Genomic DNA, 27,809 nt, shown 5'->3' on the forward strand with positions numbered 1-27,809 from the left:
TTGAAAATTTTTCTTTTAACACAACAGTTCAGTTTTCCTCTCCTATTTTTTTAAACTCATAAGATGAATGGGATTAGAATTGTTTTCTTCTTTTCTGTTCTCAGTGGCCCTTTTTGTCTTTGAACCTAGGGAATAGTTCCAAAACAGACAGCCTTTATTGGCTCATTCATCTTCATTCCTTACAGAGTGTGTGTTCCCTAGAAGCAAGTGCTCTGTCTTGTCTTACACTAAATGTCCCTGGAATACCATCCTCATAGTCAGTTCTCAGATAACCTTAGTTAATAATGGTTTAAAAAAAACACCTTATCATCTGTAGGATTGTATCTTGTAGCAGCTTTACTTTTAGGAGTTACAAGAAAATAACTTGAGTTTCAGAAATTTCATTTTGGAATTTCTTAACATCTTCATAGATTCTGTGTATTTTATGATCTGAAATATATTTCATTGAGTGTAAGAAAACATGTACTGATGCTCCTTTTACTGAATTAGGGATTTCTTGCCATGTATAGTTGACTAAACTTAGATTTTAGTATTATGTTCACTTGTCAAAATATTTGGCCATTTTGACAGACAGGTTTGTTTAGCTTTACAGATACTGTGATACGGATCAGGAACCGACACAATGACGTGATTCCCACCATGGCCCAAGGTGTGATTGAATACAAGGAGAACTTCGGGGTGGATCCCGTCACCAGCCAGAATGTTCAGTACTTTTTGGATCGTTTCTACATGAGTCGCATTTCAATTAGAATGTTACTCAATCAGCACTGTAAGTGTCTGGAAGTCAAGAGAAGAAGCTAAATAAGATGTGTTGGTATATTTTAAATTTATTTAGAAAACTTCCCTTTAGGGAGAACATTTAATTTTACTTTTTTTGTGTGTGTATTAAGAAAAATAGACTGCCATACAGAGGAAATTTTTTAATTGAATTTTTATGTTTAACATTATGTAAAATACCATGTTTATGTGTAATGAAAATTCTTGTTCTGCGGTTTGGTGCCAGTTAGAGAAGCAGTATTTAAATCTGGACAAGGGCATTAAGTATTTCAGCTTGTTTTATTTGTTTGCATGTTTTTTGTTGATAGCTTTATTATTTGGTGGAAAAGGGAAAGGAAGCCTGTCTCATCGAAAGCACATTGGAAGCATAAATCCGAACTGCAACGTGGTTGAAGTTATTAAAGGTAAATACTTAACATTTCTCCTGTCAGAAAAGATGCAGAAATCAAAATTGTTGAGTGTTATTTCTTCCTGTTAAAACGATTTATATCATGAGATAGAATAGTAGGAGTGAATGTATGGGCTTGAAAATAACTTCATAATGGTAATTGTGCACTCTGTATAGGGTGAATGTTTTGTTGATACAATGCTTTATTAGGCAAAGTGTGGTGATGTTATGTTTTACCTCAAAATGTTCCTCCTCCTCCCTTTCTGTTCCCTGTGCCTGGAGTTGTAATTCATAATAGTTTGATTTGCTTCTTTCCAAACTTTTTTCTGTTTATACGATGTGTACTCATACACATACATAATTGTTGGTCTTACATTGTTGTTTTTGGAAGACGGGGCACTCTGTGTGTATCTTTCTATAAGTTTATAAACACTGTAGCATGTTCAGCACATGTAGATATATGCCAGGTTCTCTGAATGGCTGTCACGGATGTATCAGGACGTGTTAGTTCACCCTCCTGTCGATGCATGTTTAGGTTGTTTCATCTTTTCTGTTACCAGCAATACTGCAGTGAACAAACATCCTTAGATATGGGCTGACTTTTGCTAGTATTTTAGAAGGCAAGATTCCTAGAATTTAAAATACTTAAAATGCATTTAAAATTTTGATACCTCCAAAAATGTATCAAATGGTGAATGAGAGTGGCTGTTCCCTAAACCCTTACCAACTCTAAATTTTTGTTGTATGTGCTGTAAATAGTTTCTTCAGCCTGCTGTTTCTCTTTTTACTTTGTTAATTGTGTCTTTTCCCATACAGATGTTACAATTTTTTTGTAATTGTATCTGTCATTCTTCCTTTATGGCATTTAGGCTTTGTCTTGTCATACTTAAAAAGACCTTCCCCGAACTAAGATTACTGAAGTGTATTTTCTTCTATAGAAAGTTTTAAAAATTTCATTTGTCTATACTATTGCCATCTTAATGCATGAAGCAGAGGTAAATTTATTTAATGCTTTTTTTGTTTTGATTCACACTAGATGGCTATGAAAATGCTAGGCGTCTGTGTGATTTGTATTATATTAACTCTCCCGAACTAGAACTTGAAGAACTAAATGGTAAGCCTGTTGTCTTTTCCTCAATGATTAGTGTTGTGATTACCTGAGAAGCAATGATAAGAAGAACTTAGATTTGTTTTATTATAAAAGGACTTCTCATCAACTTCTTCATTGGATATAAAAGCTGAGGGAGAGCAAATAGTGTTAAAAAAGATGTATATATGTGTATATGTGTACATATATATTTTTTAATTTAGTTAGATTCTTCCTAAAAGACATTTTTGCTTTTTATTCCCTATTTTCTTTATTTTTAATGGATTTAATACTGATTCTTTGCTTATTTTTGATTTTCTGGTTAGTCATAGAAAAAATTGATGACAAGAAAATTACATTTGACTTTTATATGCACTTCAGTGGTGTAAGGTTTGCCCTCTAAGATGTCTACTTCCTGAGTTGTAAACCATTTTTTATTGTCGAGGAAGTGAAAAGACTGGAGATATAAAAGAGGAAAGAAGGATGCTTATCTACTGGGGAATCTGTTTATCTCTGATGGTCTTCTTTTTACCCTGACTAGTGCCTTTTGGACCAAAGAGATTTAGATGCCTTGGAAGGCGATTGCTGAGTCTCCCTCCCTGTGTTTCCTAGAGGTAGGGTAGTTTGGTGGTGGGGAAAGCATCTCTTAAGTTAAAATGACCCTTAAAGAAGATTAAAATTACATAGGCTTATACTGAGTGGCAGGGCAGTGGAATTGCCTGGTGTTTTTCTGAAGCCATATTCAGTCTTCTGGCCCATAATGCACAAGTGATAGTTTGGGAACCTAAGTTGCTGTGGGCAGTTTCCAGATGTCCCATCCATGTTTCCAAGGGACAGTTTATTCAGTGGAGAATCCAGTTTATGGGCTGGATTAGAATTCTAAGGTATGATGAGTCTTACTCCTTTACTGAAAGTTCTGCTTTACTCATCATCTGCCCTCTGTCCCTACCTGGGCTCCAATTAAATGTTTGAATGTAGAATTAGTATCCCCTTGATAAATTGATGCTAGCTCAAAGTTTTTATTTGGATCTATATCCATAGAAATGCCTAAAATAACACATTCCACCTGGGTGAAACATTTAAAAAATGACTTTTTAAAGAAAGGATGTATGTACGTGAGTTGGACCATGGAATTTATAGATAATAACACTTCTTTTTGGAAAGTAAGATTCCAGACTTAAGACCGAATGTCCTTTAAACAGTCTCAGTGTCATAGAAAAGAATGGGAAGATGGGTTGGTAGATTATTTTGCAGGATTATAAGAGTGACTGCAGGGCTCATGTTGCCACAGGCAGTTATAAATCTGTGTGAGCGTGAAGTTCAAACACTGATACAGTAGAGGACTGTTGCGGCCCTTCTCCCCCAGCTAGTACTGTCCTCCATAGTAAATGTTTTCTTTTCATCACCACACAATATATTCTTAAAAATGCTCTAAGCACATCTCTCTGTACTTTCATATTTTTCTCTTCTGCTCTGTAGCAAAATCACCAGGACAGCCAATACAAGTGGTTTATGTACCATCCCATCTCTATCACATGATGTTTGAACTTTTCAAGGTTTGTAAAATAGTATTACATCACCTTTATCAGTCCTTTCCTGAGGTTAGGAATCTGCTCTGTAAGTTAAATACGCTACCAGGCTTTCCTCAGTTTCATGAAAGTGTATCATTTCATGTTCAGTGTCATGCCACAATGCTGGAAATCAGCTTTTTGTCAACACTGATGGGCCCCTCAGTGTAGTGGTCAGCTCAGACCTGGGAGTCAGAAAGACCTGGGTTTGAATTCCAGTTCTGCCACTTAACATGTGTGTGACCTTAGGCAAGTCATGCCTCAGTTTCCTCCTCTGTAAAATGAGGATAATCCTATCCAGGTTATTATGAAAATTGAGAATAACATACTAAGTGTCCAGTACAATGGTAGCACACTATAGGTGCTCAATAAAGTTTTATTTATATTTTTACAAAACAAAATATTTAGAAGAACTGTTCTCAACTTTCCACCCTTAAAGGACCACAGTCCCACTGTTACCCTTTTTTTTTTTTTTGAAAAAATCATTTATATAGAGTTACAGGACTTCTGCTGTTATGTTTGCACTTTACAACAAATTTTGAAAACTATATAAAATTATGCTAGTAATGTTGACAGTACATTTTTTGACACTTGCTAGTAGACAGGAAAGTAATGAGGAGTGGTACGGGTTCATGTGGCTGAAAATGATTACCCCAGTCAAGCCTGTAGTGTCTCAGTGTGGTTACCATGTCTTTAGCCAGGAGTAGACTGAGAGAGAGAAGAAGTGGCTTTCAGCTTGATCACAAAAAAGAAAAATACACTGAAACACAGAAAAACTAACTGGCTGATTGTCTTAGAATAGCAAAGATTCAAGAATTCTCTTTGTTCTAAGACAGCAAGAACATGTCTAATACCTTACAGAAATCTTTGTCCCCAAGTGGTTAAATAAACAATTGGCACCTAAAGGATTGAAAGTAATTTTTTCCTTGAAATTTTAGTCACATGAAGATCTTGTTCCCCATGATGCTTAATAAGAGAAGTATTACCATATGGTGTAACAAATTTTACGTTATGTCAATAATAATAATGGCTTCCATCTGGAACCTGATTAAATGGCCCTTGGTGGAGATGACAGACTCTCCTCCTTAGGGGACTCGATCCCGATTGGTATGCCAGGGCCACACACTCTTATTTCCACGTTCAGCCCTGTCTTCCGCCTTTGTAACTGTATCTAGCCTCAGCAGTTTCTACTCCAGCACTGCATGTCGTGTTACCACTTAGTGCTTATGATATGTTGGCATTGTGTACCCTATTTCCTTTGGAAATAGATCAAAACAGTTTTAAATTGTAAATATCCTAATTTCAAACTAGCGGTAAATTAGATTCATTTCTACATCATAATAAGACTTACTATTAATACTATATGAAAAAATTGTTCTTTCTTAAAGCAATCTATGACAATTAAAATGGTTCTTAAAAATAGAGATGAAACTGTTTTCAAAAATAAGATTGCCCGTTACCTACCAAATTATAAAAATATTTGGGTAGAAATTTCTGCTTTAATGTAAAACTAGTTAAAAGTGGCTGGTTTTGGAAAATATGCAGAATTTATTTAGGATCTCTAAATATATACCAAGTTCTCTAAAACTGACATTTAAAAAACTAATTCTTTCAATATGGTTATAAGAATTATGATTCTTTGGCATATTTACATTGAATTAAATTTTTAAAAATTTCAAGTAGTGCATATGTAGTTGAAAAATATTAGTTTCTCTCTTTCTGTAAAGTTGTGTTTTTAATGTAACCTTAATGTATTTCAGAACGCAATGAGAGCGACGATGGAGCACCACGCTGACAAAGGTGTTTACCCACCTATTCAAGTCCACGTCACACTGGGTAATGAGGATTTGACTGTGAAGGTAAGTGCTGTTTTTTTGTTTTAGCTGATGTACAGACGTACACATACTTTGTTGAAGACATTCTTTATTCTTAGGAAAAAGAAATCTTATTCCTAATAGATAATAAGCACATTGCTTCATTTATCTGGCAGGTTATGAAATTTTCTCTTGAGTCTGTTTCTATTTTGGTCCCTCGCCCAGATGATTGAAATTAAAGTACATACTGGAGACAGACAGTTTAGCAGAATCATGGATGTCCACTTTGATATCCACTTTGATTAGTGAAAACTAAAATATTTGGGTATTTGTAGTATTATATAGATAGTACAGTTTTTCATTTTTAAACAATGGTTTTCAGTCTACTTTGATTTTAATTGGTTCCTTTGATTTTCATAACAGTTCTTTAGTTAGAGGGACAGGTAATTTTATTCTCAATTTTATAGATTTGAAACCACACATAGTGATTAGTTCATTATTATAGACAGCCAATAAATGACACATGACGTGAAATCAGTCCTTTGACCCTACTTCCAGGCCATTTCTACTACATTTTACTATCTTAGAGTATGATGATGTTTTTCTTTTTCAAATAATCATTTAAAATTTTGTATTAAATTAATAAATACAGAGAGTATAGAGACCAAATATGTCAGTTCCTTGCCCTTTGTAGGTCACTACTCAGAGATAGTCTTGTTGTTCTGATATTTATTACTGTATTTTAAAGTAGTATTCTGATACTGCTATTTCTGAAATTAAAAATTTTAAACAGCAAATATTAGCTTTCAGTTCTGGTGGCTGAGGAGTTAGCTCTCTTAGAGCACCTCCCCTCTCCACACGCCCCCAGCCTCAGTTGTCATCTTCCCAGTACTCAGGTTCATACATGGAATTCTAGATTTAGAAATAATCATCTTGCGGAACTTTGGAAGGCATCTACTGTTCCTTTTTTTTTTTTTTTTTTTTTGAGTAATACGATACAGTGGTTTTTAGTATATTCATAAGGTTGTGCAACCATACTATGGTGTAATTTCAGAACGTTTTCATCACTCCCAAGAAAAAACTCATGCTCATTAGCAGTCACTCCCCATTTCCCACTCTCCTCAGCCTTTGGCAACCACTAATCTACTTTCTATGTATGGATTTCCCTATTTAGGACATTTCATAATAAGATTCATAAAATAATACATTTTATAAGCGTATTCAGATTTTCTGTTTCTTCCTGAGTCAGTTTCTGTAGTTTGTGTCTTTCTAAGAATTTGTCCATTTCCCTGGGTTTGCTAATTTGTTGACATCCAGTTGTTCATAGTTTTCCCTCATAATCCTTTTTACTTTTTTAGGATTGGTAGTAATGTCCCTAGTTTCATTCCTCATTTTCTCTATTTGAGTCTTCTCACTTATTTTTTAGTCAGTCTAGCTAAAAGTTTGTCAATTTTGTTAATCTTTTCAAAACACCAACTTTGTTTCATTGATTTTTCTCTGTTGTTTTTCTATTTATTTTATTAGTCTCATCTTTATGATTTTCTTCCTTTTGTCTGCTTTGGAGTTTGCTCTTTTTTTAGTGTCTTAAGGTGGAAATTTAGGTTATTGATTTGAGGCATTCTACAGCTCTAAATTTCCCCATAGGCACTGCTTTTTCTGTATCTTACAAATTTTTTATATTGGTTTCATTTTCATTCGTCTCAAACTATTTTCTAACTTCCCTGTGATTTCTTCTTAAACTCTGATTATTTAGGAGTGTGTTTAATTTCCATGTATTTGTTAATTCCCCACCTTTTGTTTTGTTGTTGATTTCTAATTTCATTCCATTTTGGCCAGAAATATAGTTTGTGTGATTTCAGTTCTTTTACATTTATTGAGACTTGTTTTATGGCCTAACATGTGGTTTATCCTGGAGAATGTTCCTTGTGTCCTTGAGGATAATGTATATTCTGCTGTTGTTGGTGGAGTGTTCTGTAATAGCTATTAGGTCTAGTTGGTTTAGCGCTGTTCAGGTCTTCTGTTTCCTTGTTAATCTTTTGTCTACTTGTACCCATTATCCAATGTGGGGTATTGACATTTCTGGCTCTTAGTGCTGAATTGTCTGTTTATCCCTTCACTTCTGTCAGTTCTTGCTTCATATATTTTAGAGCTCAGTTGTTAAGTGTATATATGTTTATAATTTTTTTATCTTCTTGATGTATTGACCTTTTATCATTATAAAATTTCCTTGTCTCTATTAACAATTTTTGTCTTAAAGTGTATTTTGTTTGGTATTAGTATAGCCATCCCAACTCTGATTTGGCTTCTGTTTTCATGGTGTATATTTTTCTAAACTTTTACTTTCAGCCTCTTACTTTGAATCTAAAGTGTGTCTCTTATGAATAACATGGTTTGATCATTTTTTTTAATCCATCTTGTCAGTGTCCATCTTTTAATTGGAGAGTTTAAGCTAATTACATTTAACATAATTATTGTTAATGTAGAATTGATGTTTGCCATTTTGTCATTTGTTTTCTGTATATGTCTCTTTTGATCCTTTATTTCAAGATTGCTGCTGCCTTTTTTTTGTTACAATGTTTTCTAGCTTATCATTTTAATTTTCTTCTTTTTTTTTTTTTTCACTTCTATTTGAGTTATTTTCTTAGTGATTGTCCTGGGATTAGAATTAACATTTTTATTTATAACAATCTAGTTCAGATTAATACCAACTTAATTTCAATAGTATACACACTTTGATCCTATATAGGTCTGTTCCCTCCCGCTCCCTATCCTTTGTGTCATTATTGTCATGTAAGATACATCTTTATACATCAGATGCCCATCCATACAGACTTATAATTACTACTCTATGCAATTCTCTTTTAAATAATACAGGAGAAAAAAGTTACCAACAAAAAATACATTTAAACTGTCCTTTATGTTTACTTATATAGTTAACCTTTCCTGGTTCTTTTTATTTCTTCACGTGGATTTGATTTACTGTCTGTGGCTCATTCATTTCAGGCTGAAGGAGTCCCTTTAGTATTTCTTGATGCGGGAGGTCTACCAGTGATGATGCACTCTCAGCTTTTGCTTACCTGAGAATGTCTCAATTTCTCCTTTGTTTCTGAAGGATAATTTTTCTGGCTATGGAATTCTTGGTTGATAGTCTTTTCCTTTCAACATTCATTTTTTTGAAATTGTTAATCTCACTGACTTTTGGCCTTCATGGTTCTGATGAGAAACTAGTTGCTAATCTTGTTAGGAATCCTTTGTATGTGATGAGTCACTTTTCTTGTTACTCTTAAGATTCTTTCCTCTTGGCTTTTACAGTTTAATTATGATCTGTCCAAGTGTGATCTCCCTGAGTTTATCATACTTGGAGTTTGAAGAGCTTTATCTTTTTCATCAAAATTATGAAGTTTCAGCTATCATTTCTTAAAATATTCTTTTTGCCCCTTTCTCTCTTTCCTCCTGGAATTCCCAGTATATGCATGTTGCTACCTTGATGGGGTCCCACAGGTCTTTGATGCTTTTTGTTCTTTTTTTTTTTTTTTTTTCATTTTTTCCTTTCTGTTTCTCAGACTGGATGATTTTAATTGACCTGTCTTCACTATTGCTGATTCTTTCTTCCACATGTTTACATCTGCCATTGAGCCCTTCTAGTGAATTTTTGTTTTGGTTATTATACTTGTCAGCTCCAGAATTTCTACTTAGTTCTCTTATATAATTTCTATATTTTCTATTGCTATTCTTTACCTGGTGAGACATTATCCTCATACTTTCCTTAGTTCTTTAGAAATGGTTTCCTTTAGTTTTGTGAACATATTTAAAGTAACTGATTTAAAGTCTTTGTTTAATAAATCTGAGTTTCCTCGGGTTGAGTCTCTGTTGATTCCTTTTTTCCCCAGTGTGTAGACCATACTTTCTTCTTTCTTTATATGTTGTATAATTTCTGTTGAAAATTAGACATTTAAAATTATATAATGCAACAACTCTGAAGATCAGATACTTCCCTGCTCCCTAAAGTTGGTCACTGTTATTTGTTTAGTGACTTTTTAAAACTGATTTTGTAAAGTCTATATTCTTTATTGTGTGTGCTTTCTGCTTGGTTCGGCTAATGGTTGAACTGAGATTTCCTTAAATGCCTTCTCCCAGTCTTTGTCAAGGGACTCTGTATTAATATTGGGGCACACCTTCAATACTTAGCCAGACTGTTGACAACTTTGACTTAACTTTTAGGTTCTCCTTGTACAGAGCGTCAAGGTTCGTCAGAAGTGAACCCTCTCAGGTCTTTCCTGAACACAGCCCTGGGCATGAGCATGACCTTCTAGATTCCCAGGATATTCTTGAGCTTTTCTAAGCCCCTATGGACATCTCATTCCTGAGCTTCTCCTGTTAAGTTTATGGATAGCCTATTGTTTGCCTTAACTGTTGTACACTGCCTCATGCAGCCCTTAAATTAATCAGTCATCTCTAATTCTTTTTGACAAGTGTTTCTGAGGACGGAGGGGCAGTGGGTGCACGCAAGATTTTTTGCATTGGGGAGCTCAGAATCAGGTCAAAGAAAGACAGTCTCCCCAGTGGTTGCTAGGCTGCTGGTTTCACTCTGACTGCAAGCTGTTGATGCAGTAGGGATGGGAGGTGGGAATAAGCAAAGTTAAAACACCACAAAGCTTGTTGTTTTCCTTGAGTAGATGCTCCCTAGATTGATACATGCCTTTGGTTAGTTCCCAGAGTTCTGACCATTTTTGCATTTTGCTTTGATGGAGGACTTGTAAGCGCCCTTCTCCATTGTTTTTGCTGATGTCACTCCTGCTGTTCCTTTTGAGAAAACTTATGTTTATTCCCATTTGTGTTCCTCTGTATATGACTAGTTTTAGACGACAGGTTTTGTTGTTTTGTTTAATTGAAGTTTTTAAGCTTTTCAGCTCTTTCCTTAAATTTCATAGTGTTGTGACTTCATGTGGGTCTTTTTGTACCCATTGAACTGGGCCCTTTAGAATTCCCGCTGTTTGCTTGATACTTTCTTCTTTACTGTTTCTTTCTGATAGTCATATTTGGAGGATGTTGGGCTTTATGAAATGACCCTTTGATTTATCTTTTTCTTCTGTTTTTTGTATTGTTAATTTTTCATTTTGACTTTGAATTCCCAACCCTTCTATTGAATTTTTATTTCCATTATCTTATTTTAAATTTCCAGGAACTTTTATTTTTTATTACTCTTTTTTTTATAGTTTTGTGCTCTGACTGTATTTCTTTTATCACTCTGAAGATAGTAATATTGGTTGTTTTTAAAAAAATTAATATACCTTAGCTCTCTGCACTGTTTCCTCTGAATTTCTTTTTTCTGTGTATCCCCCTTGGCTATTCATGTAAAAGAGTGAGGCACAAATAAATACATGGTAATACCATCTGTTTGCTGCAAAAGTAGTGCAAATGTGTCACTTTTTTCAGCCCAGATGCTAATGTGTGTCTATTTTTTGGTTAGTTATGTGTCACCTACTTGCCCATTAAGGTTTATTTGATTCACAAGTCCCAGATGTCTGCTGCTTTGGGGCTTCAGCTGTGCTACAGCATGGTCTTCCTTATACCCTTTTCTGCTTGTTTCATGTGCTTTCACAGGCTGGTCTGCAGATCCTTGGCATTACTTATGGTCATCCAACACTGCATGGATCCAGGGTCACTGAGCTCTTAGGCACTCAACAGAGACTCATTCTGTGCTGGTTAGAGACTCTGGTATACAGAAAGGTTCATCATAACCCAGCCATTCCACTCGTAGGTGTATACCCCAAAGGATTGAAAACAGACATTTAAGCAAAAACTTACATCTCAGTGTCCATAGCAACACGATTCACAATAGCCAAAAGCTAGAAACACCCAGATGCTTATCAGCTGATGACTAGATTAACAAAATATGGTTTACCTGTACAGTGGAATATTATTTGGCTGTAAAAGGAATGAGGTATTGGTACATGCTACAACAGGGATGCTACAAGATTGAAAACAATATGCTGAGTGAAAGAAACGGGTCACAAGAGGCCACATGTTATATGATTTCATTTATATGAAAAGTCCAGAATAGACAAATACGTAGGGACAAGAAATAGATCAGTGGTTGTAATCAGTAAAGAATCCAGAGTTTCTTTTGAGGTAATGAAAATGTTCTGAAATCTACTGTGGTGGTGACTGCACATAGCTGTGAGTACAGCACACCTCGTTTTGTTGTGCTTCGCTTTATTGCACTTTGCAGATACTACATTTTTTACAAGGTGAAGGTTTGTGGCAGCCCTGCATTGAGCAAGCCCGTCGGCATTATTTTACCAACAGCATTTGCCCATTTCATTTCTCTGTGTCACATTTTGGCAATTCTCACAATATTTCAAACCTTTTCATTATTATATTTGTTAACAGTGATCAATGATCTTTGATGTTACTATTGTAATTTTTTTGTTGTTGTTTTGTATTTTTAAATTAACGTATGTACATTTTTTAGACCTAATGCTGTTGCACACTTAACAAACTGCAGTATACGTGTAAACATAACTTATATGCACTGGGGAACCAAAAAATTCAAGTGATTCACTTTATTGTGATATTTGCTTTATTGTCTGGAAATGAACCTGCAGTATCTCCGAGGTATGCCTATATATTAAAAATCACTGAGTTACACACTTTAAATGGGTGAATTGCATGGTATGTGAATCATATTTAAGTAAAGCTGTTTTCAAAAAGAAAGGGTCTTGAACAGACTGTTCCAGAAGCCTGTGTGACAGCCCTTACCTCAGGCTCTGCCTCCTCACATCCAGGTCACGTGACTGCATCTACTCTTGTTAGCTCTTTACATGTTACATGCTTGCTTTAATTTTCTTCTGTAGAGCTGTCATTCCCATCACTTACTCTAGACTTCCAGGTTCAAGGCCTAGGGCTTTTTCCTCCTCCATTCTTTAAGCTTGTTTAAATTATTGACATTAAAAATTTTTTATCCCTCTACTAAGAACCCTGTGAGAGAACTGTTTATTTCTGTCTTACAAGTCTAACTCCTCTTTCAGATTTGGTGTTTGGTGTTATAGCCACATCTATTAAATTAAAATTTAAATGTATTGGTTCATTCACTACTGGTGATTTTGCAAACCTGACCTTGAAAAAGCTGTTGAATAAGAAACTTCAGGACCTCTGGGTTAGTAAATTTCCTGCCTTCAGAGCTGTCATCAAGTTAGTAGTGACTCATTTCCCTTGGACCTGAAAATCCACATATATTAGCCCAGGGAGCCCAGTGTTACAGGAAACAGGACATTAAGGATGGCAGCTCTCAGTCAGATGACTTTGAGAAGTGGTGATTTCATGCATGGAGGAGAAAACTTTCAAGATAATTGGCAAACTTCTCTTCCTCTGCCTTTCTGTTGACATTCCGTGCCACCCTTCTCTTTCATGGTCTCTTCCCTTTTCCTTGTCATACGCTTATGTTCCTGTGATTCTAGACTTTTTATTCAAATAATCTTAATCAGAGGTTTGTTTAATTTCCACATCAATTTCTCAGTATATTTGTCATCAGAGTGCTGTTCTTGTCTTAAATATATACAGACCAAAGTCTGTCTGTTATTCCCTCCTTCCCTTTGCACAAAGAACTCAGGTTCTCTGGTGTAGTATCTGTTACAATTCTCTTGGAAACTCTTTCAACCACTTTAGAAACTTCTGGTCCCAGATTATTGTGTTTTTGCCTGCAAATCAGAAGAGGTTACCTTTATCAGTTTTTAACTGTATTTCTACGGCTTAGAGTACCCCTTCCCCTCTGGCCTTTTTTGCTCCACTCTCTGCTTTTTTCATACCAGCTTAGATAGCTAGAAATCACTTCTTGTTTCATTCCTGCAGGGTTACTATAGTGTTTCTGGCTGGAAGGTTAAGGAAACCAGGAAATATTTATTGAAGTGTACCTTTTAAATCTTAATATCTGTTCTCAAATGTTGTTTACTTAATATTTACAGAACCACATTTCGGACTTATGTTACCAGTGTGTGTGCAGCAGGGCATTAAATTAAAGGATGAATAATTAAATTAATGAATCTCAGAAAATTCCCAGAGCACTTTATTCATCTTATTAAAATAAATCTCTTCACAGGGCTTTGAATTCATAGCCAAGAACAATTTCAGCGTAATGCTACATACAAGTTCTTAACTGCAGCATAAGAATACAGACGAACTTTATTATCTAGTTATAGATATATCAGAGGCAAGTCTTCAGACAGTATTTCAAAGATTTTTATTCTAAAAATAGTATGAACTTCCATTGTGAAATATATATACATAAAGATTTTTAGAGATTACATAAAAACTATAAGCCATTCAAATATTGACTTTTTAATACATAGTATTCAGTATTGTTCTCATCTGTCTATCTATATACATGTGTTAAAAGCAGGTTTGCTTGTATATGACGACCATGTTAATATTATAGAGTAGAATCAACTTAGATTTTGTGACAAAGGAAAATGGCTGTAGCAGATTAGAAGATAAGCTGTATAGTAGCTAGGAAAACATAATGAAGACAGTCTGAAAATAAGTTACCAAATTCAGCCTACCATATGATTTGAGTTGGAAAGTGACATGAGTAAGAACAGTACAAAGTCCTGTGTACCTTACAACTCACCAGAAAGTTGTCTGGGAGTCTGTGCTGTGAAATTACTTCTAGGAGAGACTCTAAAACACAAGGAAATGGCTCTGTTTTTCCTCCCTCGAAATGAAAAATTACATTTTTTCCATAGTAGAAGTAATTGTGAAAAAAATTTAGAAACTAAAAACCTCAAAGAAGAAAATCACTCATAATTCCACTGACAAAATTATTTCATTATAGGCTTTTTTGTAATAAAATTTTTACAGAATTAGAATATTATAAATGCTTCTTCATATCTTGTTGCTACTTTTGCTACTTAGTATTTTGTGCACATCTCGTGCCGGCACATACCGCTCTACAGGGTACTGAGTGGAGAAGCAGTGTTCTATTTCAGAATGCGTTTTAGTTTAGTTTAAACTAAACTTGGGGTGGCAGCCCAGTGTTAGCTATTCTCCACAGTGCTGATAGATATTCTCATACATGTCTTGCATACTTTTCTGATTGTTTTCTTAGGATAAACATTGTTGGGTCAAAGGGTACATGCATTTTAATCTGGTTATCAAACTGCCTGCCAGAAAGGAATTAGAAATTTATTATTACATCCAAGTTGGGCTTAGCTTTGCCCCATTGTGTGCTGTACTGGTTCATCAGTGTGACTGCAGTAATCACACAAGCCAGGGTGCTGAGTTTATATCACAGTGGAATTCATTATGTCTTAGAATTCTACATATTAGAGGAGTTAGCTCCACCAGTGAGGGGAACGTTTACATTCACAACTTGCATCGTATGGTATGCGTTTTTGAAAAGCAGAGCTCTTCAGCCAGCACTGCGTGTGCGTCGGTATTTTGCTATTTCTGGGACTTGGTCATAGGGCACGATCCTTTCTCACCTTAGATGAGCGACCGCGGAGGTGGTGTTCCTCTGAGGAAAATTGACAGGCTCTTCAACTACATGTACTCAACTGCACCCCGGCCTCGCGTGGAGACATCCCGAGCAGTGCCTCTGGTACGTGGTCAGGAAGTCCTGAAGTGTGTTTGTGACTTGCCAAAAAATACATCAGTTACCACATAAATCAGTTAAGCTATTGTGTAGGGTTTACCACAAGGATGAAGGGAAGCTATTAGGGAAAGAAAACCACTTTTTAAATTAAAAAATTTTTAAAAAGCGTAAGGCAAAGAATTATCATCTTAGAGTTCCTGTTGCCAAGCCTAATAGTGGTATGTCAGTAGTTCTCATGTGGTAAACCACATTTTGATACACTATCTCTAATGTGAAGCCCAAATTACCAGCTTTACTGGCATTTAGTCAACACTGGTTTAATCTTTAGTGGCTTTTTTTTCCCCCTCAAGTACTTGTAATTAGATTACATATTCTAGGCTTAAAAGTAAGACTAGAGTTCTAATCAGTTTGATCACCAACCTGAAAATGTTTCAAACTGGAGTTGTGTTGATTTTTTTTTTTTTAAGTTTATCACAGTCACCTATTTTCAGGTTTAGTAAGATTAGCTTTTGAACGGACTTAGTTCCGGTCCTCCAACCCCTGGAAAAGCACTTTGCCATATCTCTCAGTTCTGGGAAAACTGCGCTTCCAGGCCTTGAAGCTTCTCTGGCATATATGCTGGAGTTAAGCTGTAGCATGATGAAATACAGTATAAGGTGGGTCTCTTTTAGACTGTTTCCTGGGACGTTACTAAGAGGACTTCATTCTGGTTACACAGCACAGATTCTGTGGCTCCAACTGTAATACAGTTCATTTCTTACCAAACTGTTGAAATGATTCCTCTAGTAATGTGCTTCTCAAGTTGAGATGTGGGCAGGCGTCCATATGACAGGGGACAGAAGAGGTCAAATAAACACGAGCATTTTCTTAGATCCTGATTTTACTCTAGAAGTAAGTGGAGAAAAGGGACTTACTGCTTATGTAGTAAAGAAATACTGTGGACTTTTTGTGGAGAGCAGCATAGCGTACTAGTCCGGGCTCTGAATCTGTCTGGCCCATTCCCCAGCTCAACTGCATCCTAGCTGTATAGCCCTGGGGAAAATTACTGACCACTCAATACCGCGGTTTCCCCAACTTTAAAAATCAAATTATTGTGACAATCGAGTTAATATGTAAACATACTTTTTATAGTGCCTGGCACATAGTAAATGCCATGTAAGTGTTGTTTAAGATGCAAAATTTATGTGAATTTTTAAGAAAACAGGAGACTTGACATGGCACAGGCTCCCCTGTACACCTGCACAGCCTTACTGAGGGTGAGTCTGTCTAAGCTCTTACAGAGGCTCCTTCCTGGTGTCATGACCGCTTTGTAAGTGGACCCAGTAAGCGAGCACTGTGGCAGCTGGGAGGAGGCTGCTTGACATCCACAGGAGTGGTCCTCTTGTCTACCTTATTACTGGGCGCTTCCTCCATGTGGATGCCTTCTCCTGGGCATCTACACGGACGGAATGTCTTCACACTGCTCAGGCAGTGTTCTTGGGACCATTTCTGGAACCAGTTAACGCATCGGTCAGGGTCCCACCTGGAAAGAGAACTCAAATTATGGTAAATCAAGGAAGGCTTATCTCCAAAGAGGCAGATTACAGAGATATGGGTGGGAAGGTACAGGAATCCAGGCTTACAGCAGCAGAGCTGTCACCACCCTGAGCCAAAGGGAGAAGGAGAGGTTGCAGAACCCAGAAGGGCAAGTTGCACAGCAGCTACTCCCCGGGGCCCAGCCTGCCCAGGGGAAGTGATCTCAGTGGGAAGGAGGCAGGGGATGAGTAGCCTGACTTGACTCCCTCTGATCTCCCACTGGATTCCCCACTGACTGGACCCACTGGAAGTAGAGGGCATGGGAATCCACTGGTATCTTCCATTCAGGTGAGCCTCCCAGAACAAGGAGAAATGTGCAGGACAGATAGTTGATTTGAAAGGGCAAACAGAAACTGGTTAAAAAAAGTCAAGTAATAAATGGTAGAGGTAGATAAGGCCAGACCCCAGATATGTTAACAGCACTCTGATTCCTGAATCCACATACTCTCTTCACTAATGTATTGTATGGAATGTCATTGAACATCTGAGTTCGTGATAAATAACCTTTTTTACATTTATCTGAATGTTCTCCTTTGTATTAAAGAACTGGTAGGATTTATCCAGGTAAAGAAGGCCATTCCAGATACTGGGAACAGAATGAACAAAGATGCAGATGTGAAAAATAACATGATCTGTTTGAGGAACTTAAGAGCAGGAGATTTAGTTCAACTGGGCTAGAAAGTGGGAGGCCGAGACCAGATATTACTGGGTCTTGAAAGCTCTTTTTAGAAGCTTGGATTTTTCTCTCAACGCAATGGGTTGGGGGTGGTGGGGGGGGTGGTGGGTGTTAGGGTGCTTTGAGGATTTTTAAGCAGGGAAGTGACCTGTCAGTGAGAATTGAGTAGACTTATTAGCAAGCTCTCCAGGTTCAAACACAAGCTGGAAATTCATGGTACGGAGGCCGGAGATGTACCTGTTAGGCTGCAACCAGGCTCTTTCTACTCTTGCTCCTGAAAGGGAGAACATGTTTTAGATGATACTGCGGAAAGCAGTGTTGGGATACTCTGGAGCAGCCCCATAAAGAAAAGCAACAGGCTTTTTCCAGACCCCCAAAGGTTATATAGAAAAAAGAAGAATGAGGAGTTTTAAATGACTAGATGGAAGCGTCTAATGCAGTACTCAACTAGCTTTCAGCAATAACGTAACAGATCTTTTAATTCAGGCTCTGATAGCCCTGGGATCCTCCAGTAGCATTTATTTTAATTGGAAAAGTATTTCAGTGTGTGGCTTTCTGAAAAGAATTCCATTTTTCTCCAACAGGCTGGTTTTGGGTATGGATTGCCCATATCCCGCCTTTACGCACAATACTTCCAAGGGGACCTAAAGCTGTATTCCCTAGAGGGTTATGGGACAGACGCGGTTATCTACATTAAGGTAAAACTATGTAGTCTTCTTATAAGATGCCAATATTTAACAGTACTGAAATTTTCCTCTACCTCATGCTATTAAATTAAAAATTATATATATATATATTTTTTTTTTAACATAGAATCTCATCTATTTTGATAAATGATCTTTGACTATGGGAGAGAAATGTTCTTATCTACAGTGATTGACTATGGTTCACAGAAAAAAATGGGTTAAAGTGGGGGAATCAAGAAGTTCTCTTATAAAAAAAAACTTATCTTACAAATTTAATTGAAACATAAGACACGTGAATGGGCATTGACTCACCGGTCTTTTGATGCACTTGCTAAGGCCTTTCCTTTGTATACAGGTTTGCAGATTGAAGTTTCAGTTGTCTTTGCTGCAGAAGCTATACTTACAGTGCATTGTTTTGGTTTCTTTAATCAAAGAAACAACCGAGTGCATGATCCTTTTTGATTTTTACACAGTTCCTTACTTGTCTTTCGACCCTTATTTGACAGCAATTTTTATGTAGCTTTCCTTCATGGGTCTTTACAGAGCATTCCTCTTAGTTTTCAAAGAATCCTTCCCCACTTTTTCTGTGCTTTGTTTAAGCAATACTTTGATTCAGTTTTGGAGTTACAATGACATGTTAAGTACATAAACAGATGTGGTAACAATTACAGGTGACTTGTGATAAGCATTATAGCTCACTGGTGGGAGCAGTAGGCCATCCTTACTGGCCTGGGATATTCTGTGTGTTTATTCAGACAGAGATCAGTATATTTTACAGGGATGAAAAGCACTGGGCCCCACCAGTCCACTGGATTAGTTCAGCAGTGGGCTATTGGTACCTAATTATTTAGTACGCTAGTTTCTTGTTCTGGCCACTAGATGGCACCTGTTTTACAGAAAATGCTGAAGACTGTATTAGAAAATAAATCTGTCTGAAAAGGTTAAATTCTTTCAAGATAGTAATTCTTTTTCTTTTTGAACCATCTCAGTTGTGAGGGACTTGAAGGCAATACGACGGCAATATTTTTATCATCAAATGTATTATTTTTGTTTGAGTCTAGCTTCATTTAGGAAAAAAATAGAAGCAAGAAAGTATTATTAGAATCATTAAATAACAGTGTCAAAAACCTTGTGTACCATTATTGGAATGAAATTTCCAGTTCAGTATTTTGTACATCTTGGGGAATGCCTGTGGCTTAAGGTTGAAATCCTACCAAGATATCCTAACTTGAAGATAACGAGGAACATAGTTTACCTCTGGTTCTAGTAATTTAGAGGAAGCTGAAATAGAACAGTGAATTAATGGTAATTATATGTTGAAAACATGAAGTTACAGTCAGCCCTCTGTATCCGTGGGTTCCACATCCACAGATTCAAATGTGGATGGAAAATATTTGAAGAAAAAAAAAATTGAGAAAGTTCCCGAAAGCAAAACTTGAATTTGCTGCACACTGGAAACTATTTTACATAATAGTTCCCATTGTATTTGTAACTATATAGCATTTACATTGTATTAGCTATTACAGTCAATCTAGAGATAAAGTACACAGGAGGGTGTGTGTCCATTATGTGCACATACTACACGATTTTGTATAAGGGATGTAAGCATCTGCAGATTTCTGTATTTGTGGTGGGTGCGGGCAGTGATGTGGAGGGCAACTGTGAGTGATGCAGAAATCGCAAATGCTGTAAATAAAATTGGTGACCTTAATAGCAGGAGAAGACACAAGATCAAATCCAGATTTCATTCAGTGATCGTACAGCTTCATATATTAAGGAACGTATGTGAATTTTTATGCTTTTACACTTCACTGATGTTCAGTTAACCAGCTTCTGCAGTGGGTCATGTTGTATAAGCGATGTCTACCACACCTGTGTAAAATTTCAATCCAGCAGCTTCCACGCTGCCTGGAGAATTACCACAAGCAATAAGTTCAGTCAACATGCACACCAATAACATGTTTCAAATATATGCTCTACTTTAAAATGTATGTAGACAGTGTTATGATAAAAATACAAATCCAATAAAGTATTTAATTTTTTTTGGCCATTGTATATTTTCTCAAATAATGGATTTTTTAAAAAATGCCTGACTTAGGCCGGCCTTCTTTCTTCTTCCAGGCTCTGTCAACAGAATCAATAGAAAGACTCCCCGTGTACAACAGAGCTGCCTGGAAGCATTACAACGCCAGCCATGAGGCCGATGACTGGTGTGTCCCCAGCAGAGAACCAAGAGACATGACAACATTCCGTAGTGCCTAGATACGTTTGGGACACCTGGGAAATCCAGATGTGGCTTTTGTATTAAATTTGGAAGGGATGGTGTTCAGAACTACATTATCACCAAATACTTCCTGTGTTGATTTCACAGTTAACTGTTTGGGTAGAGTAAGTGGAAAGTGAATTCCATTTATGCCTGTTAATCTCCTAAAGGATGAAACTGTACCTATTTTACACTTATGTTTTCACAGTTAATTGAACATATTTTTAAACAACTGTAGTTTTGGTCAACTTTCTCTTTACAGTAGACTTCAGAAATATGAAAGTCTTTGGGTTTCTACAGGAAGCTCTGTGGTGGTTCTTTTTTTTTTTTTTTTAAATACTTTCGTGTCTGCTAGAGACATTTTCTTAATACTGACTAGCTAGTTAGCCATTTCTCTGTTTTTAGAGGAGTTCTGCCATCCTGTAAGTAGTGTGACAGATGTAATAAGATGGTCTTCAGATTTAGGTGACTAGCTACAATTAAAGCAGTCAGCAGCTGCCCCATAAGTATAGAACCAGCCACCTTTCAGTATCTACATGCATTGTCTTTACTCTGCAGTTAATTTATCATTTTTTAATTTTATTGCAAAGGGTTGTAATGACTGGTTTCTTATGGAGCTAAGCTAAGATCATGGGCAGTCTGCTTTGAATGTGCTTATGATTGATGCAAGGGGAAATTTTTATACTGAAAGACAAACTAACAGCTGCTAAAATTCTAAACTGAATTTAAGAAATTGAGAGCAAGGCAGTGAGTCCCCAAAACTGAACTATTGATTATTGAGATTACCTGAGGGAGCTTCTGAGAGTTTTTCTGGGCCCTACTCCAGATATACGGAATCAAGACTCTGCAGCTGGAGCCCAGGAATCTAAATTTTTAAAACACTTCCTAGATGAGTCCGATGCCTCACCTAGTTAGGAAAGTGTGCTTTTAAAGTGAGTAATGATATCATGGTTGCTAAAGTGACAGATTTTTAGGTTTTGGTTTTGACCTATCAAAAGGTCAGATTTCTCGACTCTAGGAGAGACAAACTGGTGCAATTAGAAGCATAATTAGAAACAGGAGACAAATTGACTGTGGGAGAATAGTCAGGTAACTGAAGGATTAGAACCATAGGTGTACAAGTATTGACAACATACATTTTATAAAAATTATCTACACTTTTATCAGGAAAAAGTCACCTTGGGCTTATCACAACAGCCCTTTGCATTCATATGGTAATTTGAAAACACGAATACCTTGGTATATTATGATACCTCTGTCGGGCTTTAAAACATCAATACAGAGCAGGCGGTATCATCTTTGTTTTGAGACAGAGTGTGGCCCAAAGCTGCCCAGAATTGGAGGCTGGGCTCCAGCTTTATCTGCCGATCACTGTCAGCCTGGTCTGAGAGACCATGAAATTAAGGAGACAAAGTTGTTAGTCGTACCTCATCTTCTAAGCTGACAGGGAAATACACTGAAAATAAATTTTAAATTAAGATTTTAAATGTTTGAAGAACAGCTTTACTATTGTAGACGGTGAACTTTATTTACCAGGAAAATACACTGAGTTGAAACACCCCATTCTCAGGATTATGTAAGTTTAACAATTCTATACGCATTTATAACTTGGAAGAGATGTTAAAGGGCCGTTAGTCCAGGATCCTCACCTAAGGGATGAGGGTCCTGAAGGCTGGTTGGCAGCTCCTGCTGCTCAGGCCACTGAATGGGGTGGAGTGGCCACTGAGTGGTCTTCAGCTGCTTTTCCACAAACTCTTAAAATGGAAAATAGGCTGATGGAAAATAAACAGGTTTTTTTTTTTAAAAAAAAAAAAAGAGAGATGAAGATCCTGAGATTCGGGGTGTGGGGTTTGCCCGGGGCTAATTAGCTGTGACCACATGTCGGAAAAGATCTTTTCCGTATTATTCCTTAATCATGGATTTTTATTAAAAAAAATAGGATATGCTAGTGGATTGTTTATATTAGTTCAGTGTGTTAGTTTTTTAGCTTTAAAATTACACTTTTCTTGTGATGAAGTATTTTCAAATCCTTGGAATCAAAGTATTAACTTTCTTTCCTAAATGAGACATTTGTACAACGGACATAGACGATGTTTTTACTTATGAAATGCCCCTCACAAAATTAAAGTTTTTCCCTCTTTAAGAGCTAAGAAATAGCGTTTTCAAAGGAAAAGTGAAATCTTTTCCTTTAGCTTCTTTTTAAAGATATAACAGCTTTTTTTTCACTTTGTTACTGAGGTAAGGGACAGAAAATTACATGCAAAAATATTCAGGGGGATAGCTTTCTCCTAGTTGGTTTTAAATCATTGTGCTACCTAAAAAGTTTAAATTCTTACACTATTTTTCCACCAGCATTTAATATGATGCCATGGAGATTTAAAAATATATACTGAAGGCTAAGAAGTGGATACTGATTTTTTTTCTACTAACTGGGGCATTTAATGAATGTGCCAACAGTTTTTAGGAATAATTGCAAAAAATATTCTGCCCTATACTTAAAATATTGGCTGGCTTTAGATGTCTTCATACTTAAAATTGAAGAAAGTGATCACTGTTACATGAAGATGTTGAAGTGGCAGGCTCCCCTCTTGTTTTATAAGATGCTGTGTATGGCAATAAACTGAAAACATGGATTAACTCTTATTCTGAAAGGAAATTGGGTCAATTTAGGTTTTTTTAAACTATAATTATGTTTTTAAAATAAAGGTCTCTTTCATCAAGGGTCGGTGTTCTGTAAACGTTAAAGAAGTCACAGCTAAGGGGTCTACCACATCTCACTATGTTCAGTGGAGGGAGGGCTTGGGATTTACAGCGTGTCTATTCTAATGGCGAAAGCGAGCGGTAGAGTTCGTACGGTTTGAATTATGGTAGATTTTTGTTACGCAGACATCCACAGATGACTGACTTATTGCATAAATGAACATCTGTTGTGTGGTTTTTGAAAGGTTATATTCATGTGCTCTTTGAATAACTTCTTATAATGTAAGTAATGTAGGGAAAGTCTTAATTTAACTGCCATTACCCTCTACTTGCACCAGCTGAAAGTCAGAACTAAACTACTCTAGTCAAAGGTAGTTTCCTGCCCTGCTCCTGATTGATGGGCTGTGACCACAGCCTCCCTACACTGTTAAAGTTCCCTAGCAGGACTCCCCTGTTAAAGACCTGGGGAAATACATGACTAGCGTCAGGGCCCCTTTGTGGCCTCGTGAGCAGCCAGAGAGGAAGCCCCAAATCAGTCAACCAGTTTCAGTTTTATATCTTTAACTGCTGCGCCATCAATGTGAAGTTTTAACAGAAGTGTCAGCGGGGTTGAGTTAAGCTGGTTTGCAAATGTGGCTCTTCCTGGAGGAACTTTCCATCATACTGTATACGATTAACTTCTGGCTCCAATCATTAATTTTCTTATAGTCAAACCCAGTGCACCTGAAGAAACGTGGCACGAAGGATTTTATGTATGTCAGAAAGAACGCACCACTGGGTTGCTTAGCCTGGCATTCCTCAACTACTGTGCCTTTTGTCTGCCTACATGTTTGGAAAGAATTAGACATATACCACCCACTCTTCATACTTCTTAAGCAGTCTCTAACCATAGGCTTTTAACAGCAGGAGACAAGACTGCGTTTCTTAAAAAATTTGTAATACGAGATTTCATCTGTGTTTATATTAGAACAATTCTTGTCACATAGTAAACAACATAGGTGTGTATTACTGTTATTATTAACAGTCTTTCCTCACTGGGACCAATACTGTAAATAGCCCAACTATGGTATAAAAAAAAGTTCAGAACCGAGGTTGCATTTTTGGAGTTTGGAATGTATTCCTAGGTCCCTTCATCCTGGTGCAAGTTTGCCAGTTTTTGTTGCAAAACTTCAGTCTTTTTTTTCTGGCCTTGGAAGAGTTTTTATACTGAGGAATAGTGGCAGCTACCGTTTGCTTTGTTAAATTAGAGATTTTTAAGCAAAACTATCCAGTAAAATAAAGCAGAGACACTTCGATTTGAGTGTTGTATTCACTCGGGGGTTATTTTCTGAAAGTCTGGAGCTGCCCTTGCTGTAGCTGCCATGTAGGCTGTTGCCAACATTTCATGTCAAAACTGAATTTTCTGACAGCTGTTTGTAATAAATTTTAAATGATGAAAAATTCCTTTAGAAAACATTTTATTAGGCCAGGACATTTTAAAGTTCAACTGAAATATTAAAACTGCTGCAGTAGTCTTGCCATGGTTTTATATTTGGATGTCAGTTATATTGTTATAATACTGTATGGAAATATCTAATTGTCTAGAAACTTATTTCAAAATGGAGCACCTCCGATTACATAACTGAAATAAAATAGAAAATGTCATTTATTTCACTATGTAGCAGTATAGAAAAAAATCTGAATATGAACAATCTTTGCATTCTTTACTCTCAGTATTTCCTATAACACCCAGTGTAAAGTAGGCACTTACAACTATGTTCAGTAAATGCATAACGAATAATTTGATAACACTGTGTTCTTTCTCAAAGTGATACACGAAAGTGGGTAAGCAGAATAAAGAAAACTATGGGTAGTAACCAGCACAAGAGACCTAGCAAAAGGAGAAAATACAGAAGAGAATGAGCAGTTAGGAGAGTAGCAACACAGCAGTACTAAAGCTACGGGCTTATTCTAAAGTATAAAAAGTAAATAAGCAAACACTGTTAGGGGAGGTGAAGCCACAGCCGGACAGCAAACAGCTAGTGGCAGTCCCTCCAGGAAGCTGCTGTAGGCTGTGTCAAAACCTTCGAGAAAAACCTCTAGCAAGGACTAATCAGAAAAAACGGGGGCCACATGAATAGTATTTAGATAAACAAAAAAGGACGTAACTACAAACACTGAAGATAATAAGGATACCATTAACTTTATGACAAAAAATTTGAAAGCACAGAAGAAATTATTTCTAGAAAAATGAGTATTACTGACATTTATTTAAGAGATTTTGACAGTTTAAATCAATAACAACTAAGGAAATGGAATTAGTAACCCCAACTGCGCTTCGCCAAAAGACGCGGTGTTAAATGTTTAACCAGAATATCAAGGAACTCATCATTCCTGTCTTCCAGGAAACTCTGAGAGAATAGAAAGAGAAAGCCACCCAACCTGTTTCACAGAGTTAGTGACATCCTAAAGCTAAACCTGATCAAAGATGGTATGAAAATTTGTAGACTAATCTCACTTATGAACATAGATGAAAAAAATCACCAGTAAAAGAACAGTGTTTAAAAAAATACATCATGGATGAAGTAGGGTGTTTCCTAAAAATGCAAGGATATTTTAATATCTTCACAATCTATGCAATTTATCATATTAAATGGTAAAAACCATATGATTACCTCAGTGGAGACAATTCAATATTAATTTGTTATTCTGGAGTAGAATTAGTTGTATTACAGGTGCTTAACTAACTCACACAGGTCATTGTTGGATGTTACAATAAATCTGCATAGTGGCACCAGGTAGATGTAAGACAGATATACTGGAATGGTCTTTGCTGGGTTGGGTCCAGTAGGTTCTACCATGGGAAATGTGACTAGTACTATGGCCAGATGCCACCATTTGCCAGGTAAAAGTTACTGGCCTGGGGATTCCTCCTTTTTACTGTAGTAAAATAGTTTGAAACATGGAATAAAGGAGCATTCGGTGTCTTTGTGTTTGGGCAAACACAGGCTTATGGAAGAGGCCTAGTATTGTCAACAAGCACATTTGTTTGATAAAGCCTACCCTTTCTAGCTCTGGAGTGGCAAATTCCCTTCATTCTGGAGAAAAAGTTCCCTTTCATCTCAAAATCAACCCTCGGTGACCAATAAAAGCAGCTAATAGGAACAAGCGCCAGTTAGGAGCATCGGGTGATTGCTCATTTTCTGTGGTGCACAGCTGACCTTGATCATTGTTGTGCGGTCAGGCGATGTCTTCACAAGGACTTGGCCAATGGGAAGGTACAGCTAAGTCCTCGTAAGCAATGTTCCGCCAACTTTAACATGCACACGAATCACCTGAGGACCTTGGTGAAACAGATTCTGGCTCAGCAGGTCTGGAATGGGGTCTGAGATTCTGCCCTTCCAACAAGGTTCCAGGTGACACCGATGCTGCTGATCCAAAGACCACGCTTTGAATAGCCAGAGTTTAAAGGTTGTGGGATAAACTGCTGTGAGCCAGATACATCTAGTAATCTGATTCTTAGAGTTTAAGAAGGGTTAGGAAGGATTTATTCCTGGTATCTGGAGCACTTGGTGGGTATGCCCACGACCCTGAGGTCCGAATCCCATTAGTTAGCTAATTTTTGATGAAATCTGGGTTTTCAGGATCTTACCCAATAGAACAAGTAGGTAAGGGAAGTCCTGGATTTGCCACTCCAGAGTTAGAAAGGGTAGGCTTTATCAAACAAATGTGCTTGTTGACAATACCAAGCCTCTATTATAAGCCAGGTTAATGCAAGAAGGTGATGCCTGTGTGTAATGTTTATCTTCATTTCCACTTCACGGGAGGGCCATGGGAGGTACCAGCCATCTTCGGTGGATAAAAGCTTCACCAACATCCTTACTGTCTGCTCCAGGCAATAACAAAAATCTTCTGGTGGTGGGAAGTATGGACCCAAGACTGAAGGCCCTGGCACTTCACAGCAGTGTTGGGGTACACAGAACTTGGGACAGCCCCTTACAACAAGATCCAAGTCATAGTTTCTCTGGTGAACCTAGATGTGGACTCAGCCTGCATGGTATAGACCCTGGCAGGGCACATCAAAGTCAGTAATACCTCCCTTACCTGTGACTGCAACACTTAATGAATATTTTCCAGTAATTTAGCAGATGATTGCAGTGATTCAGCAAAATCTAATACATGACTGTCTTGTAAGTAGGTGACTGCTGAGGGTATAATGAAGGAGAGTTGGTTTATAACTTGGCTGGAAAAGTGGATGGCCTCATCACTACTAATGGGCAAAGATGTTAAAGTCAGTATCTGGAAAATTCCTGCTGGGATTTTGATTGTGATGTGTTAAATCTGTACATCAGTTTGGGGAGAATTCACAACTTAATATTGAGCCTTTCAATTTATGAACATGATATATATCTGTTTATTTAGACTGATTTCAATTCCTTTTATCAGTGTTTTGTAGTTTCAGCATACAGATCCTGCACCTATTTCATTAGAATCAAACCTAATTTTTTTCATTTTTTGGGAGCTATTATAAATATCCATTAAAAATCTTTTTGCTTTCCAATTGTTCATTGCTAATACATTTCACCCTTCAAGTCTTTAGTACAGCCCCTCAAAACAAATGGCGGCTCTGGAGTTTTACCAAGGACTAGACATGGCTAAGATAGTTCCACCTGTGGAACTTGTGGTCTTCATCACTGAGTAAATGGC

General features: G+C 37.0%; 1 protein-coding gene and 1 long non-coding RNA gene across 8 annotated transcripts in view; one reads left to right on the forward strand and one right to left on the reverse strand.

Moving 5' to 3' along the window:
• Nucleotides 1-24,771, forward strand: part of PDK1 (pyruvate dehydrogenase kinase 1) — a 30,704-nt gene extending 5,933 nt beyond the window's left edge. The window contains exons 4-11 of one of the 2 annotated variants that reach the window (XM_032479707.1): nt 585-769; nt 1,086-1,181; nt 2,202-2,279; nt 3,732-3,808; nt 5,581-5,679; nt 15,119-15,229; nt 18,059-18,172; nt 20,282-24,771. In XM_032479707.1, coding sequence (XP_032335598.1) covers nt 585-769; nt 1,086-1,181; nt 2,202-2,279; nt 3,732-3,808; nt 5,581-5,679; nt 15,119-15,229; nt 18,059-18,172; nt 20,282-20,422 — 901 coding nt within the window. In that variant the 3' untranslated portion in view covers nt 20,423-24,771. The remainder of the gene's footprint in view (nt 1-584; nt 770-1,085; nt 1,182-2,201; nt 2,280-3,731; nt 3,809-5,580; nt 5,680-15,118; nt 15,230-18,058; nt 18,173-20,281) is intronic. The other variant, XM_032479708.1, reaches the window with a different exon arrangement.
• The window catches only part of LOC106730215, an 84,411-nt gene continuing 71,764 nt past the window's right edge, over nt 15,163-27,809 (reverse strand). For all 6 annotated transcript variants that reach the window (XR_004319939.1, XR_004319935.1, XR_004319934.1 and 3 more), the window contains 3 exons: nt 16,613-16,745; nt 15,985-16,108; nt 15,163-15,264 (listed from right to left, as the gene is read on the reverse strand). This is a non-coding gene — a long non-coding RNA (uncharacterized LOC106730215). The remainder of the gene's footprint in view (nt 15,265-15,984; nt 16,109-16,612; nt 16,746-27,809) is intronic.

This window comes from Camelus ferus, chromosome 5, assembly GCF_009834535.1.
Source record: "Camelus ferus isolate YT-003-E chromosome 5, BCGSAC_Cfer_1.0, whole genome shotgun sequence".
In the NCBI taxonomy this organism is placed as follows: domain Eukaryota; kingdom Metazoa; phylum Chordata; class Mammalia; order Artiodactyla; family Camelidae; genus Camelus; species Camelus ferus.